Here is an 18,687-nt window from a genome sequence, read left to right as displayed (position 1 = left end):
CGGATTTTTCTTTATAACAAACACAGGAGCATTCCAGGGTGCTAATTGCTCCTTAACCAGTAGTTGTAGTGCCTGGAGTTTTTCTGGAGTCAGGGGCCACTGCTCCACCCAAATCGGGGTGTCTGACTTCCAATTCAAGGGTGGGGACTCCAGTGCAACAGCAATGGCCCTTACTAAAAATTTGATAGCTTCATCCCGAGGCGGCTAATAGCCATTCCGGCAATCAAGACATAATCGGAGGCTGAGTACTGTAATTGATTTCCTGTAGCCTCAAACTGCCCTGTTCCTGTAAATTGCTGATAAGCCTGGGGGGCCTGAGCCCCTAGCCCACCGGTAGTGCTCTTTACCCTCTGAGAAAATTCTGATACCCAAATCACATTCTGCCCAGGGGTAAGGCAGGCTCTAGCTAAGCTCTTCCAGTCATTAGGAGTCAGAACGAACTGACCACTGAGAGTCTCAAGCATGGCTATGACAAAGGGTGAATTAGGGCCATGCTTGGTACAAGCCTCTTTAAGAGTCGCCACTCTCTTCCACTCTATGGGTATGTGGCTCCTTCGAACGCCACCGGGGACACTGGGGTCCGCTATTTCTAGCACAGGAAATGTCCCTACATCTTCTCCATTCTCTATAGCCTTTCTTATTCCTTTTTCCAAACTGGACTGTGGCCCTGAACTGTCTGACCAATGGAGCAGGTTATAAGGAGGCGCGGAGGGAAGGCACGGCGTATTCTCCCCTGCCTCACCTTTTCCATCCGCTAGATGGAGCTCCGAGTCTATTTTTTCTTTACGCTCCTTAACTTTCCGCTTAACTTTCTGCTTGCCTGGACTCTCTGTCCCTCCCGTGTTCTCCCCTCCCCTCTCTCCACTTCCACTCTCATTCCAATCCCGCCCTGGCCTCTCCGGCCCTTCCAGCAGGCTCTTAATTACACCGAATATCAGGAAATCTAAATCCTCCTGCTCCCCAGGGTATTGTTGCTCATAAGCAGTCATTTGCTCTCCGACCGCTCCCCATTTTTCTCTTGATATTCCTGCCTGCTTGAGCCAAGGAGAAACTTTCCAAATCCTTTTACAAAATTCTCAGAGGTCATCTAACTCTATTGTGACCCCCGCCTTCCTGCATTCCCTGTGAAGTTTCTCAGCCCAGACCTCCTGTTCCTCTGGCTTTATTACTGGCAATAGATTCCCCATCTCTGCCCTTTTCCCATGGGTGTGGGAAGCTTCTCTCACTCTTTCTTTCTTTCCTAATCTAGGATTCGGGACTCGCTTCTTTCACAGCCCCTTCCGGGTGTTCCCCAAAAACACCCAGGATTATCTGCGCTCCCAGTCCCTGTTTGGGCGCCAACTGCCAGGCCTAGAGGCCTGTGTGGGCTACCCGAGTCTTCTTACCTCACCTCCGAGGTCTTCGGTTGGCCAAAACCGGATGCTCATATGAGAGAAAGGACGTTCCAGAGTCGAACAAGGGTTGAGCTTTATTTCAGGGTCTAGTTACAAGTGCAGGGAGGTCTTCCTTAGGAGGAAGAGGGGGAGATTTCCTAAGGAGGCTAAGATCTTAAGGGATTGGAAGTAGAAGTACAAGCGGGGAGAGAGGGAGAGGGGAGAGAGGAAAGAAGAAAAGTGGAGCCTACTGTCCTCTTGGCTCCTCACGTGCTAAGAGAGCTTTCAGGCTTCCTCAATCCTACTTAACCTTCAGCCACACAGTTTGCATCTCAATACCGTGCTGTTAGATAACAATAGTGTGCCCAGATCCGGGACGACCTCGAGGGCAGGGAGACTCCACCCATCACGTATCTCCCGGGGAGAGGCGGAAATACCCGAGCTAGCCGAGCTAGCTCAGTCTGACCTTCTCGAATCCCCACTGTTCATGGAGGGCCTCGTAAGACTCTAAGATTTAGAAGTCCCACTTTTACCCGCCCGAGACCGTCCACACGGATTTGAACTTCCAATCCCAACACAATCTTCTCTTGTTTTTCTTCACATACTGAAGTGTTTATGTTTGTTGATGCTTCAGTTGGTAATAAAGAAGAAAATATAAAAAGGAAAAAACTCCACAGAGCAGAAGGTTATGGAGACAGTACTCCATCGAGCTCCGTAAACTTCAGTATAATCTTCCCACAGAAGTAACATGTGGCCATGACTATGGAAATGCTTAGGTCATTGAAGGATTTTCTCTTGTGTTGGTACCTTATCCAGTATCCCTTGTCACCTGGGTACACCCATAGAAGACCAACCCTCTGGTATCCTGGCAACCTTAACTCCATTCATCTGCTTTCCGGTATTCTTGGCCTACTTTCTTACCCTACTTCCTGTTTGCCCGTTGCAATAAATAGGGATATGTTGCATACTGAGACTTCCTCATAAGTGGGAAGTCACTGACACTTGGCCCAGACAGCCACAGAGCCCTTTTGGGCAAGCCTTCTTAAACACAGACCTAGCAGTAACAACATTCTGAGACGAGATACCAAGAAAGAATTGCCCAAACTCCAGTCTTATCGGAAGCAGACGAAAGAAGTTGAGAAGCTGTTTACATGCTCTTGGTAACACTTTTCACCTGTCATCAGCCCACTCAGGGCTTTCTGGCTCTGAGGTGGTGATGTCTGCTTTCTGTTAGTTATATTACACCTGATTCTGCCACTCCTTACAGCACGAATACAGGGCCAAGCAATGGCTTACATGTTGCCTGGGTTTCCAGTCAACAAAAAGACTAAAATCAGCCTGGGGGCACAGGGCTGAGGCAGGAAGAAAAGTAAATCTGCGGTGTTCTAACTTATTTGGCAGGCTCTGTCTTGTCCAAAGTAGAAGTGCAGGGGCTCCTCGTAGCCAATTCCATCCTGATCAGCACAGAAGGTTAACCTGGTCTGTTTCTTCCCTAGGCTGGTTCACTTCTCTTTGGGCAACCTGGTACCCCCTTCCTCTAAAGGGCTCACCATCTTAATGCCAAACCTAATGAGAATGCCCAGTCTGAATAGCCCACTACAATGGAGAACCTCTAAGCTTGTGAGATCTATTTCTGTCTACCCTGTAGCTGTGCTGGGCACTGCCACCTGTGGCAATAACTTGCCATATCTTGTAGGTTTTGACTAGAGCTTCATAAAGGCACATTTCCTCCCCTTGCTGTTCAGTTCCACTTGGTCAAACACAGAATATCAGAGTTGGGGAAGAGTTTGAGGTTGGCTGTGATAATCCATATGTAAATAGGAATTCCCTTTAGAATACACCTGACCAGTGCTCATTCATCCACTACTGGAATACCTCCAATGATTGGGAATCCACAACTTCCTAAGGCCTAGTTCATTAAGTATTGTGTTCTAAGTGTGGCCATGGGACCACAATCAAGAATGAGAATTGTATACTGGAGAAACATGTGGGTGCCCAGGAGCAATGGATTTCTAATGAATAATAATAAGATGCCTTTTGTTTTGGCACTTTAAAACAAGATATTATAAGGTACCACACCACGAGTCCTAGTTCATTCTCCCTTTAAACATCTCCATCTGCGATTATCTTCATATGGACCTGAAATGTCTTTCTGAAACCTCCTCTCATGGGTTCCATTTCTGCTCTCTGGTGTCAAAAGCATTTACAGGATGAAGGGATTTGGAGCCAGCCTACCCCCCTTCCCAGCCAGTACCTATAAGGACAGTAGCTGACTAGGCCAGAAGACTCCCCACTCTGAGGGAAAAAAAACACAATTCCTCTTTAGAAGAGAGAGATTTAACAAGGCTTCATTGTGCACAGCAAAAGACTCCCCATTGACTAATTACCCAGTAGCTTTTCCCTCTTTTAATGTAACTTTATAACAGTTCTTATTTAAGGAGTTAGCTCTTACATTGGCCATATGTGTAACTTATTCTTACTGCCCTCCAGTACCCATTGTCTTGTCCTCCTAGGCAGGTAAGCATGCATGGTCTACCCCTTCTTCTCACCTTGTTATTATAGCCTAGGAGGTGTGGTACCTGGTTCTAAAGCACCAAAGTAAAAGGTACCCTTTTTTTTATTCATTAGAAATCCATTGCTCTTGGGCACTCAAATGTTACTCAAGTATATAATTCTCATTCTTGATTGTGGTCCTATGGCCACACACAGTACTTAAGAAATCAACCTTAAGGCTTGGTTCCTTAAGAGATCAGTTAGCAATATCTTGCTTCTTAGCTCCAAACTGGTACCCATTACTAATCGCCTTGAACAATATTTTAAGGCTAGTTAGCCTACAAAGGCATGCCTACTGCTCCCAAAGCAGATGGGGGATATAGCATGCATGGAAGCAAGCATAAGTACTTGGGGGGAAGGGGCTGGGAACTTTGCACACTCTGTTAACAGTGGATGAGACGGTAGGTTATCTTCATTATACAGACAATATGTTAGCACTTTAGTACATGATATCTTGTTGGCATAATGAAAAGCAGACTGGGACCAAAAGGTTCACAAAAAGAGTTGTAGATAAAGTTCTAGACTTATCTTCAGGAAGACCTGAGTTCATATTCTGCCTCAGCCTCTTACTAGCTGTGTGATCTTGGGCAAGTGATTTTGCCTTTTTCCTCATTTGTAAAATGTGGATTTACCTTCCGAGGTTAAGCGAGAATAAACTGAGATAATTTATGTAAAGCCCCATGTAAATAGCAGTATTTATTAGTATTGGTATATTATTTAGTAATAGTATTTATTACCACTTAATTTCAATTCAACCAGTGTTTATTGAGCCCCTATTCTGTGCAAGGTATTTATGCTAAGCCCTAGAGATAAAAAGAAGAATTCATATTCCACTGAAGGGTTGGCGGTAAGGGGTAAATATTCCTCCATAGAGAACTTGGGGGACAGAAATTTTTAACTGGATATATAGCTTGAGGAGGTTAGACTGAGTGCTAAGGACTCTTCAAACTTCAACAGCTGGCATACTCTGTCTTCCTAAACTAGATTGTTGTCAGATTCCTGGCAGGATCCATGTTGTCAACATCTTCTGAGATTTGTTCCATACAAGCTCTCCCCAACCCCAGCCACCCTTACCTAGGAGGTGCTTTGTGGAGTTGCGTATTGAAATGAATGCTGTTTAGGGGAATGAATGAGTGAATGCATGGTCAGAAGGCACATTACAAATGTCAAGTCCTGAAATAAATCAAAGCCATGAGTTCAGGAATAAAGTACCTTAAATTGGGATAATAGGGTAGTAAATCTGCCACCCCAGGAGATGTCTAGTGGGTTTCCCAACCAAAGACCCATGAAAAAGTTATTAAAGTTTTAGGAGGATATAGGAAGAGGCAGTTATGAGGCCTGGGGCATGAGACTCCAGTAGTCTTTGGCAATCTGGGCACGAATTCTGACTGTTTTTCCTTTCGTACCATGAGAGTCAAGGGAAGCAGGCAAGGACACTAGAAGCTGAGATCTAGGTTGAGCGGGGCTTCCCCACAAGGCAAAATCCCTGGGTTCTGGGACCTAGGGTGTGGTTTAGCGCAATCTAATGGAGAATAAATATCTCAAGAGTAAGAATACAAGGACATTACTGAAATTATAAGGATCATTTTAAGAGAGTGGCAGTCCACATCACTTTGGTATTAGCCCTTTCTATCATATTCACAATTATACTAACAATTTTCTGTCACAGATGATGTTTTCCATTCTTAGCAATATTGTGCTTTGTTTCCTAGGTACACAGATAAGCTGCTTCTCTCCTAGTTCCTTTTCCTGGCGCCAGGCTGCTTTTGTGGATTCCTACTGCTGGGCCGCAGTTCAGCAAAGGCATTTCTTGAACAATGATTCAGAAAACCTCCCATTGTGGCTCCATAAGGTATGTGTACTTATAACTATATGACCCCAGCACATTAGAACCTGAGAGACAGAGGGGCAGCTAGGAGCTCTGCCCTTGGAATGAGGAAGAAATTCAAATCCTTCCTCCTTTTCAACTTTTCCTCCTCTTCCTTTTCCTATTCTTCTTCCTCTTCCAGATGAAAATAAAATCTACCTTCAGTGTTGTGAAGAGATGATATACGTTAAGCTCTTTACCAACCTTAAAGCCCTGTATAAACTAGTTGTTGTTATCTCTCCAACCCTACAAAAATGTAAGCTTCTTAAAGGCAAGGATTATCAGGTTTTATATCCCCAATGCTTAGTGCTTGGTACATAGTAAACACTTAGTAAATGTTTTTCTTTCATCCAGAATACTCTTCTATCAAAGAGAAAGATAGTCACAGAACTGCAGAGGGATTTGCCCATGTGTGACAGGGTCAGGATGTGAACATTCCTCTGATTGACCTAGAAAATAAAATTACTAATATGGTAACTAAAGTGATTTTCAATGTTTTCCTCTTTTGAATTTATCAGATTAAATTGAATTGTATGCAGTAGCTTAGATAGGGATCCCCCTTGGAGCTGGAGCTAAATGTTGTATGGAAGATAGACTGTCACAGAGGGTGATGCTTGTCTGCCTGGAAGGCAAAAAATCACATCAGATAACTAAGTCTAAAGTTGATGAACTTTGCTGTAGAGTATCAAATGGTATTTCTCAAGAAGAAAGCTCCCTTAGTGATGAAGTAGCTCATAGCCGCCTTTTATGCGTTAATGAAAGCAGAGCCCTGTTTCAGCTGGCCTTCAGTACCAGCCACTGATTTCTTTTGTCCCTCATGAAAACAAATGGAGTAGTTGTGCATCTTTTATAATCCCCATCTGCCTAGAGGAATACAGAGATGCAGCTCTCAGCAGGCTTATCCTGTCCTGAAAAGCCAAACACTGGAGTTTTACTTTGCTCTGCTCTGTGGCAGGACACCGGCACAACACTAGCATTCTCCCTCTTTTTAAAGGAGTATTTCTGCCTGACTCACTCCAGTCTCCTTAGTCTTTATTTCATGGAATTTGGCTTATTGCTGGGGGCCTGACAGTTGGCACCCTTCTCCTGTTTTTGCTGGTTTGTTTCCCCTGCTTGATTTCTTGGATTTCAGCCCTCCGGGTAAGCAGGATTTGTTAACCATAGACTTTAGTCACCAGGGAAACAAAATAGCCCAGAAAAAACACAGTTCTTGAGTGGAGTTCACAGGTGCAAATTGTAGAGCCAGGAGAAATCCAGATATGCCGGGTTGCATGTTCCTAAAAATACTTGTCCACATACTTGGGGTGGGGGGGATAGTATTCCTTTGGTAAAGAGCTAGACTTGGTTTCACGAAGACCCAAGTTCAAGTTCAGCCTCAGATACTTACTAGCTCTGTTACCCTGGGCAAATCATTTAACTTGTCTGCCTCAGTTCCCTGTTCTATAAGAGGAGGATAATAATAGCACCTAGCTCAGATTCAAATGAGATAATATATGTAAGTCACTTTGTAAACCTGAAAACACTGCAGAAATGCTTACCATCTTCCCACGGTAGATGGATGGTTTTCGTCTCAGAGTTAAAGACCTTCATTTACAGTTTTGAAGTTTTTGTGTTATTTTCTCCTAAAAGTACTAGATCTTAAAGCAGCAAGTATTTGTTCTTAGTTGACATTTTATGGTTTACAGAGCATTTTACCTTTGTTATCTCACTTGGTTCCCTATAATTAGGATGTAGTTAGCACAGTAATAAGTATTTATTTATTATCTTCATTTTGCAGATGAGGAAAGCTGGGGTACAGAGTCATTGTGTCTTATTCAGAGGCACAAACTAGGAAGGATCAGAACCAGCACCCAGGTTTTTTTTACTCCAAATCCAGAATTCTCTGTGCTCTGTGTGCTGCAGATGTTCATTTGTATGCAGTCCTGTACTGGTGGGGAGGGTTAGGGAGAACACATGAGAGAAATAAAACAGCTCTAATCCCTCAAGGAATCTATTATCTCATTGGGGAGAGGTCACCAGGGCACCTCAAATGTTAGACAACACAAATTGTTTTTATATGCTGTTGAGGGGAAAACTAATTATTATTAAAAATTGTTGGACAACAGGACCATGACTATGGGAAGTGATGTCATATAAATGGTAGACTTAATAGGAGTTCTGTTGCTCCCAGTAAAATATCATTTGTCTGAGGGTGCAGATTATTTCCGTTTTGTCCTTGTATCCCCAGAGGCTAGTATAGTTGCATAGATTTAGAGCAGGAAGTGACTTCTTCCAGATCTAATTCATCCTTCCATTCTACAGATGAGCAAACTGACAATGAAAAACACACGTGCTTACTGGGTGCAGACCACTGGGGACATAGATATCAATGGGAAGTTACTATAGTCCCTGCCCTCAAAGAACTTCCATTCTAATAAGGGGATTCCACACATATTGTTGGTCAGGGAGAACATTTTGGTTTGAAACCTACTGGGATGGTCAGTGGAACCATGAGGAAGTAGATTTGTATAGCATCCTTCCTAATAGCAATGGCAGTATTGAATTGACTGTAGTTTCAGAAGTGGGGGGTAGGAGTAGTGGCCAAAGGACAGACAGTGGTTCAATAGTTTATGTAAGGTGTCTAAAGAAGGGATGATTGGGGAGTAAAGGAAAACTTGACCAAAGTGTCTAGACAGGTTTGGCTATATGAGGCACTCACCCAACAGAATAAAACTCTTATGTGTCTCCTGAGCATTCTGTGGGTTTAACACCTTCAGTTTTGAAGATCCTAACTGGAAGGAACTCTTAGGGTCTTTCCTCATCCTGATTGCCTTCCCCTTGCTAATTTATCAGTGCTCTTCCTCTTAAAAGTGGAGTCTATAAGTGAATGTAATGCTTCTAGTAAAATCTAACTAGAACAGAGTACAGAAGGATCATTCCCTCGATATTCTTGGAAGTTCTTACTGCAGACCAAGATCATATTAGCTTCTGAAGCCTGCCGTTTCACACTTGACTCAAGTATAAATGGCAGTCTATAAAACTTCCCAGAGCTTTTTCATACAAATTGCTGCCGAACCATTCCTTTCCCGTCTTGTACTTTAAAATATTGACTTTTTAAAGCTGCGTATGATTTTTTTGTTTTTCTATATTAAAATCCATTTTGCCCAGTTCCATTGTTCTAGCCTGCCAAAATCCTTTTGGATCCTGATTCCATCATCCAGTATGTTGGCCATGCCATTCAGTGTTGTCATCTGCCTATTTGAAAAGGATGCCAACGTGACATTATCTAAATCAATGATCAGGGAAATTGATCAATAATGTCAAAATGTTAAATAGCACAGGGCCAAGCTCAGATGCCTCTGGAAACCCTCCAGCTAGACATCAGGCTGTTGATGACTACCTTTTGGGTCTGGCCATTCAACTTTTTTATTAGGAAGTTTGGGAGGTTTCATGAAGGAGTAGGACTTGAGTTGAACTTTAAAAGATAGGTGGGCTTTGGGTACCAGGAGAGGAGTGGAAGAGGACTCCAGGTAGTGGAGACAGCACCAGCCAAAGCAGAGAGGTAGGAACATGAGCATTTATATGGAGGGAAATTAAGGAGACTGGCTTGACCAAAGGGCAGGTTATATCTTGGTGAGTAGTGGGGAATGTACAATGTTGGGAACATAGAGTTTAATAAATAAATGCCTTTTCATTCATTAATTTATTTACTCGGATATAACCTGTTATGTATTCGACAATGCTATAACTTTTTTATCTAAACAAAATAATTTAATTCAACTAATGTACTTTAAGTACCTGTTTTATGCTAGGTACTTTGGATATAGGCAACACAGACCCTTCTCTTAGAGCTTAAAACCACCTGATCATTTGTCACTCTGATTTCCTAGCATTTGAATTATTTAACTGTCTTATGAACCTATAAATGCTTGTACTCCAGACCACAGCAATGAGCTCATATATTCCTAGCTTTGCCCACTTCCTTAGCGGGGAGATTTTCCCCCACCCAAGGATTACCATCATTTTCTTTTGGTCTTTCTTAAGTCCTAAAAAAGTTCCTCTTGGCTGTCACCTCTGACCAATAATTACGACATCAAAGGAACTTTTTAGTAATCAAAAACTGAAATAAACGGGCAAATACAGAAAACTAAGACACTCAAAGCCTGACTATAAACCTGTTCTGATATGTGTCTCTTCCTTTTTTCAATGCCATTTCCCTTTACACCCCACTTCTCCCCACAAATAATTTTAACCAGGTTTCTCCAAATGGATTTGTTTTGCGAGGGCTATGGATGTATCATCTCTCTGGAATGTGATTCTCCCAACCCTTTGGCCTGAGGGTGCAGTCCAAGTGCCTCTCTCCTGTAGTTCCTCAGTTCAGACTGGCTTTCAAGATTAGGCTTTATTGCCACTAAGTTTGCTACCTTGGCTCTCAGACAAGGAACTCTCCCTGTCCCCCAGCCCCACGCCAACAAGCCTTCCAAGCTCTCTCCCTCCTCAAGGTTCAAAATTGAGCTGTTGTGTAGATCTCTGGGTCATGAAAGTTCTGTCATTGTTAGCTTCTTTCTTGATCTCCTTAATTATTTCTAAAAATTGTTATTGCTGACCTTTGGTTTTCACCTCCCCATTGTTTCTAAATTTATTTCTTCTCTCCCCCCTGCCCCCAACTCCATTCAGAGAGTCTGTGTCACCTCTTTCTCTTTCTCAATTCATTAAACTTCAGTGACACCCTATTGCCTCCAGGATCAAATATAAAATTCTGTTTGGTTTTTAAAGCTCTTTCCAACTTGTTCCCTTCCTATCTTTACAGTTTCCTTATACCTTATTCCCCTCTTTTCTGCTCCTCTGATCTCGTACATTCCAAAAGGGGTAGCTAGGTGGTACAGTGGATAGAGCACCAGTGCAGGAATCAGGAGGACCTGAGTTCAAATCTCCCTTCACACTTGACATTCACTAGCTGCGTGACCTTGGGCAAGTCACTTAACCCCAATTGTCTCATCCTGGGTCATCTCCAGTCATCCTGATAAATATCTGGTCACTAGGAGAAGTAAGGCTGGTGACCTGCACATCCCTCCCTCACTCAAAACAAAGTCAAGTGCAAGTCATATCATTGTTTCTCTGATGGCATGGTCTTCTTCAGCAAGGAAGGATGAATACACGTACACATTCCAAATATTTCCACTGGCTGCAACCAGAATTGCATGTCTGGAGCTCTCTCCTTCCTTATCCCACCCTCCTGGCTTTCCTGAGTCTTTCAGGTTTCAACTAAAGTCTCACCCTCTTCAAAAAGCCTTTTTCAGTAGTCTTTAATCTATGTCTTCCTTCTGAGACTACCCTAGATTTATTCTGTATTTCTTATTTGTATATAATGGTTTGCATGCTGTCTCTCCATTACACTATAAACTCCTTCAAATCAAAAACAGTTTTTGCTTTTCTTTGTAACCCCAGCACTTACACATAGTAGTGACACATAGTAGGTGCCTGACACATATTAGGTGCTTAATAAATGCTAATTGATTGATTCTTTGAATTACTTTTAAACGAAAGAAAAAAATTCTAACATACCAACCCAAACTGGTGATTGCCTTCACTGTTTTACACCTGTAGACCCCCCACCTCTGCAAAGAAGGGAGGTATTTTTTTTCATTTCTTCCTCTGGGATTTCAAGCTTGATCATTATAACTAGATGATATTCTGTACCATTTTTTTTTATATTCTTTTCATTTTCATTGTTGTAGTTATGCATTGTTTTAGACACATATAGGTGATATAGTGGAGTCAGGGTCGGCCTCAGAGTCAGAAAGAACTGAATTCCAATCCTACTTCTTCCCTTTACCAGCTGTGTAATGATGGGCAGCTGACTTAAAATCTCTCAGCCTCTGTGTCCATATCTATAAAATAGCACCTACTTTGAAGGATGGTTGTGAGGGTCAAATGAGATAATTTACGTAAAAGACATTGCAATCCTTAAAGTGCTATACAAATGCCACCTAATACAGGGGTACTTCACTTTATTGTGCTCGTGGATGTTGCATTTCTTACAGATTGAAGGTTTGGGGCACCTCTGCATGGAGCAAGTCTACTCCTGCCATTTTTCCAATAGCATGTGTTCACATCATGTCTCTGGGTCACGTCTGGATAATTCTTGCAGTGTTTCAAACTTCTTCATGATCATTATTATTGTTATTATTATACGTTACAGTGATTTGGGATGTTACTATTGTAATTGTTTGGGGGTGCTATGAACTACGCCCATTTAAGATAATGAACTTAATAAATGTTGTGTGTGTTCTATGCTCCGTGGACCAGCTTCATCCTCCATCTCTCTCCCTCTCTTCTGACCTCCCTGTTCCCTAAGACACAACACCATTGCAACTAGACCATTTACTAACCCTACAATGGCCTCGCAGTGTTCAAGGAAAAGGAATAGTCAAAAGGGCAAATTTTGTTGTTGTCTTGTTTTAAGAAATTGCCACGGCCATCTCAGCCTTCAGTAACCATCACCCTGATTGGTCCGCAGCCATCCACGTGGACAGGCAAGTCCCTCAGCAGCAAAAAGATTAACTCACTGAAGGCACAAATCATGGTTAACATTTTTTTTAGCAATAAAGTATTTTTAAATTAAAACGTGCATTGACATTTTAGACATAATATTATTGCACACTTCATAGACTACAGTACAACGTAAACATAAATAACTTTTATGTGTATTGGGAAACCAAAAAATTCGTGACTCTGTTGCTACTTTGTATCAGTTAATGTGTTGGACTATGATTTTCCATATTCTTTTTATTCACTTTTTCTTACAGCATTGCATTATTGCATTACATTCATGATGTTTCGCTCTACTAGCAGCAAAGTTTCCCTAGATGAGTTGAGCATTTGGGCCTGTCTTTCATGGTTATATTATATCCTCTGTCTATTGCTTTAGGCAAGCATTAGTTCCAGGACCAGAATTCTTCCCGTCTTCCCTTAGCCTGCTTTCCTGCCCACCTTACATCCACCCAGAGGCTTCTTCAGTGTGTAAAGATCTTAGAAGGAAGGACACCATGCTTAGAGGCAGCCAGATGGCACAGTGGATACTCAAATCCAATTTTAGACATTTACTAGCTTGTGACCCTGGGCAAGTCACTTTTAACCTCTGTTTACCTTAGTTCCTCACCTGCAAAATGAGGAGAATAATAGCACCGAATTCCCAGAGTTGTTATGAAGATCACATGAAGTAACTGTAAAACTCTTAGCATAGGTTCTGTTACATAGTAGGTGCTACATAAATGTCAGCTGATGTTGTCCAGTTGTTTCAGTCATGTTTGATCCTTTGTGACCCCATTTGAGGTTTTCTTAGCAAAGATGCTAGAGTAGTTTGCCATTTCCTTCTCCATCTCATTTTACAGATGAGGAAACTGAGGCAAGGAGGGTTAAGTGACTTGCCCAGGGTCACACAACTGGTAAGTGTTTAATGTTAGTCATTATTATTCAAATCTAACTTTAGATACCAGCTGTGTGACCCTGGGCAAGTCATTTAACCTCTGTCATAGTTCCCTCAACTATAAAATGGAGTTAATAATAGCACCTACTTACCTCCTGGGGTTTTTGCGAGGATCCAATGAGATAATATTTGTAAAGCACTTAGTACAGTGTCTGGTTTGTTGTAGTCACTTATTGAATACTTGTTTCCTTCCTTCATGGAGGCAATTTCTTCACATTCCTCCATCCCTCCGTAGTGGTGAAGACTCGAAATAAGAATATTTATTTGGAATGTTGTTAAATCAGAGAACATTAGCACTGAAGCAACTCTAGTCTAACGACCTCATTTTACCCATGGAAAAACTAAGGTTTCATTCTGTTCAGAAGCTAGCTCTTCTCACTCCTATTCCAGGTCACTTTCCTCTGACCAGCGTCTGTACAAATTTGGTGTATATATCCATCATCTTGTCAGCCTTCAAGCTGAAATTGAAAACACTCTTAAGAGTTTATATTCCCCAGAAGAAATTGGTTACTGTCTTCTTTCTGTGATTTCTTTGTGCCTATTAAATCGAGTCCAAACTGCTGCTTAGTCTGGCATTCAAGCACTATTCTATGTGGCATCACCCTACATTTCTGGCTCATGTCTCACAAATGCCCTTCCCATCTAGGGTGCTACAGCTGATCTGGGCCATGAACAAGAAGTTGTCCAGCACTCACTCCATCTGATCTTTATGCATGATATGCATTGTCATGGGCCAGTTGAAATTCTATCTGTTCCTTCAGATTCAGTACAAATGCCATTTTCTTCCTGAAGCTTCCCTAAATCCTTCCCTCCCCCTCCTCCTGTTGGCTTGAATGTTGTTTTGTCTTTCCTTTGTACCTCTCACAGATTTCAGTGCATGTGTGACTTGTCTCAGGGAAGAAGGAATTCCCTCCAGTGGTGTGGATTGCCACTCTTCCATTACTTTTTACCTTGTTTGACCCTTCCATGTATCCTTCGTGAATCCTTGACAGGGTATTCACCTAATATGTGGGGGCCTTCAAATCGGAGATTTAGAACTTCCTCTAGACGAGATCTAGTGTAGCATCAGGATATCTTGTCTAAGACTTGTTCAAATTAGATCATTGTAAAGCACTTAGCATAGATTCTAGCATACAGTAGGTGTTATATAAATGTTAGCTGTTGTTGTTTAGTCATTTCAGTCTTGTCTGACCCTTTTTTTACCCCATTTGGGGTTTTGGCAAAGATACTAGAGTAGTTTTCCATTTCCTTCTCCAGCTCATTTTACAGATGAGGAAACTTAGGCAAACAAAGTTAAATGACTTGCCCAGGATCACACGGCTGCTGGGCCTGAGGCCAGATTTGAGCTCTGGGAGATGAGTCTTCCCGACTCCAGACCTGGCATTCTGTGCTACTTAGCTGCCCTTGTTCAAGACTAGCCCTCTTCATTTTCTCATTATGTCTCTTTCTGATGATGCTTTTTCCACTGTTTCCTGTGTGTAATTTTTCTTCTTGAAAATATAATACAGCCTGCTTAGACCCACCATGCCTCTCCTGATGGCCCTTGGATGACCTGGAATTTCCAATCTCCAGAGACTGTGGTACTGTGTTTATTTTGTAAGAAGGTTATTTATGCCTGCCTTTTCTTCTGAACTCTCAGTGCCTGGAGTACAGAGGCTCTATCTTATTTTTTATCTATCTCCTTTTGTCTGGTGTGTTAATTTGCTGATATTAGTCATCTAATGAATTTGTTCAATCAAGATGCTCCCTCCCTCCCCCTATCCACTTTCCAACATCCTTTATATGCTGTCTTCTCCTAGGAGAATGTAAGCTCCTTGAGCAGAAACTCTCTTGCTTTTTTGTATATGGTACTGAGAGCTTAATAAATGCTCTGTCTCTAATAATAATGCTAATAGCTAGTGTTTATGTAGCACTTTAAGGTTTGCTAAGTTCTTTACAAATAATATCTCATTTTACCCTTACAACAATACTGGGATTTAGGTGCTCTTATTATTTTTATTTTACAGATGAAGAAACTGAAGCAAACACAGGTTAAGTGACTTACCCAGGGTCACATAGCTAGGTTAGTATCTGAGGCTGCATTTGAATTCAGGACTTCTTGATGTCAGGTCTAGTATTCTCTCTACTGCAGCACCTAACTGCCTTGTCTATTAGAGGAACCACAAAATGTCCCCATATGAACCTCCTTCTTTTTCCTTTCTCTCTCCTTCCTCTTTCTTCTCATCCTTTCTTTTTCCTCCCCTTTTGCATAGACTTTGGTTGATGGTTCTCATAAGAAGTCCTGGATGCTGGCAGTTAAGGAGAAGAATCAAATAGATCCCAGCAGATGGCAGTATAGTATCGTTTATTCAAAGAGGTTGGGGAGGGGGTGTAATGCTGTTTCCCTCCTTTTTGCAGCACAGAAGCTCATCTTTGTGTTTTTTTCCATGTTTTTTGTTTGGGTGAAGATGGCTTTTAAAAATATATGTGTATATATGTGTATATATATATATATATATATGTATATATATATATATGTATATATATATATATCAAAACTTTGTAACCAGTTTTTCCTTTGAACCTCAGTTTACCAGAAACAGAAATATCAATAATGACATTTATCCACGGTAGCATAACATCATAGTTGGAAGGGGACTGGATTTGTAGTCAAAAAGACCAGGGTCCAGAAAATCCTACCTCAAGCACTGACTGTGTGACCTGGGCAAGTTTTATAACCTCCATGTACTTCAGTTTCTTCATCTGTTAAATGAGGAAATGGACGTGAGAAGTCCCTTCTAACTCCAAATCTAGGTTCCCCTTGACTATCAAACCCATGTCCATTGGTCATAGAAACTCCAGTAATGAGCAACTGTGACCTTGGTAAGGACTGAGAATAAAGATACCTTTAAAACTAGAGAGTTGACAATTATCTTCTAAAATTATATGCTTCCTTTTGAGGGAGGAGGGGACTACCCCTATTGAATCACTGGTAAGGGTAATAATAGTAATTATAATAGCTAGCATTTAAGTAATTCATTAAGGTTTGCAAAACATTTTTTATATAATATATCTGTATCCTCCTCCTCTTCTACAAATGAAGGGGGTTGAACCACTCCAGCACTGGAGAACCTGTGGCCTTCTAGATCCTTAAGTGTGGCCTTTTGATTGAGTCTGGGTTCCAGTCAAAAGGCCGCACTTAAGGATCTTGAAGGCCACAGGTGGTCTCAAGGCTGCATGTTCCCACCCCTGGACTAGATGACCCCTTCCAACTCTAAATCTATGGTCTGAGTATCGTATTAAGTCTTTACAACAACTCTGTGAAGTAGGCACTTTATTATTCTCCTTATTTTTCAAGATTCAGAAACTTAGGCTCAAAGAGGTGGTGACCTGTCCAAAGTCATATAACTAGTAACCTTAGAGGTAGGATTTGAACCCCAGGCCTTTCTAGACCCCTTTTGTATACCACAGTGCCTCTGACAAGGTCTTTATATGCAATAGTATAGTTGTGCATTTGAGAAAAGATGAATATCATAAGATTTAGAAGAACCTTAGAGACAATCTGGTACAACCCCCTCATTGTATAGATTACAGAAATGAGGCTGAGATATGTTGCCCAAGGTCATACAATGCAGAAAGTTTCAGATCTGGGTTTTGAACCTGGGCCCTCTGACTCTAGATGCAACCCTTTCTCTTCTATGCTACACAGAAGCCTTCACTATCCTTTCAATTTATCCATTTCCATTTTCCAGTGGAACCAAATCAGTCACTAAATCCTGAATCCAACCAAACCTTTTATTCAGTACTACTGCTCTCCCCCTCATGTCCACTGATATTCCTTAAGTCTTCATTACCCCTTGTATCACCAATGTGATATAAGCAGCTGCTATGAACATATACATATATATATTTTAAGGACCAAATCGCATAGTATAATAAGCACTCTTCACTCAAAACCAAACCAGCTCAACATTTATTCTGCACACAAGGACAATATAAAACAATATTATGAACTGGGCCAGAGTTCAAAGGAGTAAGACATCCGTGATTGGTAAGGCAAAATATCTGTGTTCTAAGGGACACAGAAGTGATTCCATATGTTCCTAGAGGGATGACCAGCACTTCAAGAAAGAGGAACCAGCCAAATATGCTTTTTTTGATCCTAGGAACACAGTCCCTGTTCCAAGGAGGGAAAAAATGAGTAACATATGTGGGCACATAGGTCTATAAATGTACAGGGAAGATCTTATATTCCATTAACCCTTTAGCCCTCCACTCCCATGATGGAAACCTTTCACAGTCTAGACTTTCCTTCCTTCCTAGTCCTCTCCCTTCCCCAAACCAAATCTGGGTGGATAGCAGGAGAGTTAGAGGTAAGGGAACAAGCATAAAACAAGTAGTATGGATGATCTGAAAACGTAGAAATGAAGCCTCTTCACTCTTTGCCCAGGCTCTCTACCCAAGGCAGAAATAGACAGAAGTATCTTCAGCAAATAACCTACAGCTCTCTCATGAAATATCCTAAATCACATTTTGAAGGGAGAAAGTTTGTAGACACATATACAATTAGCAGGTCTCCTTTACTAGGATGCTTTTCTCCCAGGCCCATATTTTAATTTCTCCCAGTAACCTCTTCCTCCCTCCCTTCCCCAACCCACCCCATTGAAACAAATTCCCACATTAGCCATGTCTGAAAAGCTAGGTCTGCATTTTATCACCTGTCTGTTGGGAAATGAATGACACTTTTCATCTTCATTTTTTTGGATTTCTGATTTGTTATTGTGTTGATTAGAGTGCTATGAAGTCTTTAAAAAGCCATCTCTGTTTTTTTCCATGTTCTTTGGGTGAAGAGAAATATTAAAGGCTTTAATTGATCCCTTTTGCGAGTGCCTATTTTGGTGAATTAACTTTTAATCCCATATTCTCACAAACACCCAAAGTTTGGCCCCTTGCTGTCTTTTCAGTTTTCTTACATATTGCTGCCCACTCTGCACTCTACAGACCGCCAAATTGGCCTCTTGCCTTTCCTTGTATATGTTTCATCTCCTGTCTTTTTGCCTTTTTCATCTCTACTTCTCAGAATCCCAGGCTTCCTCCAGACCTTTCCAAATTCCCTACCACACCACTCCCCCTCCACCCTCAGCTCAAAGGTGTATATCTTGTCTCTAATAATCTACTTGTCTGCCCCGCTAGAGTGTTGAGAGCAGGACCTTTTTTGTTTTTTGTTTTTATCTTTCTTTGAAACCTCAGCCATAGCATTGTGCTAGCTACAAAGTATGTGCTTAATAAATCCTTGCTGATTGCTTGATTGTAGATAGGGAGAAAAGTTAGGCATATAGAGAGAAGCAAGAAACAGTGGTGGTGGTACAGGCTGTACTCATGTATTCTTTTCTAAGAACATGGCTTTGGTGTGAGAAAACTTCAACTGAAAAAGTAAATACCCAGAA

The 18,687-nt window shown here is 41.6% G+C and overlaps 1 protein-coding gene across 2 annotated transcripts in view; it reads left to right on the top strand.

The window, feature by feature from the left end:
* Window positions 1-18,687, top strand: part of PANX1 (pannexin 1) — a 52,940-nt gene that overhangs the window by 19,873 nt on the left and 14,380 nt on the right. For both annotated transcript variants that reach the window (XM_072611336.1, XM_072611335.1), the window contains exon 2: window positions 5,639-5,778. In XM_072611336.1, the coding sequence (XP_072467437.1) occupies window positions 5,639-5,778 (140 nt within the window). The remainder of the gene's footprint in view (window positions 1-5,638; window positions 5,779-18,687) is intronic.

Source organism: Notamacropus eugenii, chromosome 5, assembly GCF_028372415.1.
Source record: "Notamacropus eugenii isolate mMacEug1 chromosome 5, mMacEug1.pri_v2, whole genome shotgun sequence".
Taxonomy (NCBI): domain Eukaryota; kingdom Metazoa; phylum Chordata; class Mammalia; order Diprotodontia; family Macropodidae; genus Notamacropus; species Notamacropus eugenii.
The sequence above is the reverse complement of the archived record's forward strand: the minus strand, read 5'-3'. Positions and strand labels throughout refer to the sequence as shown.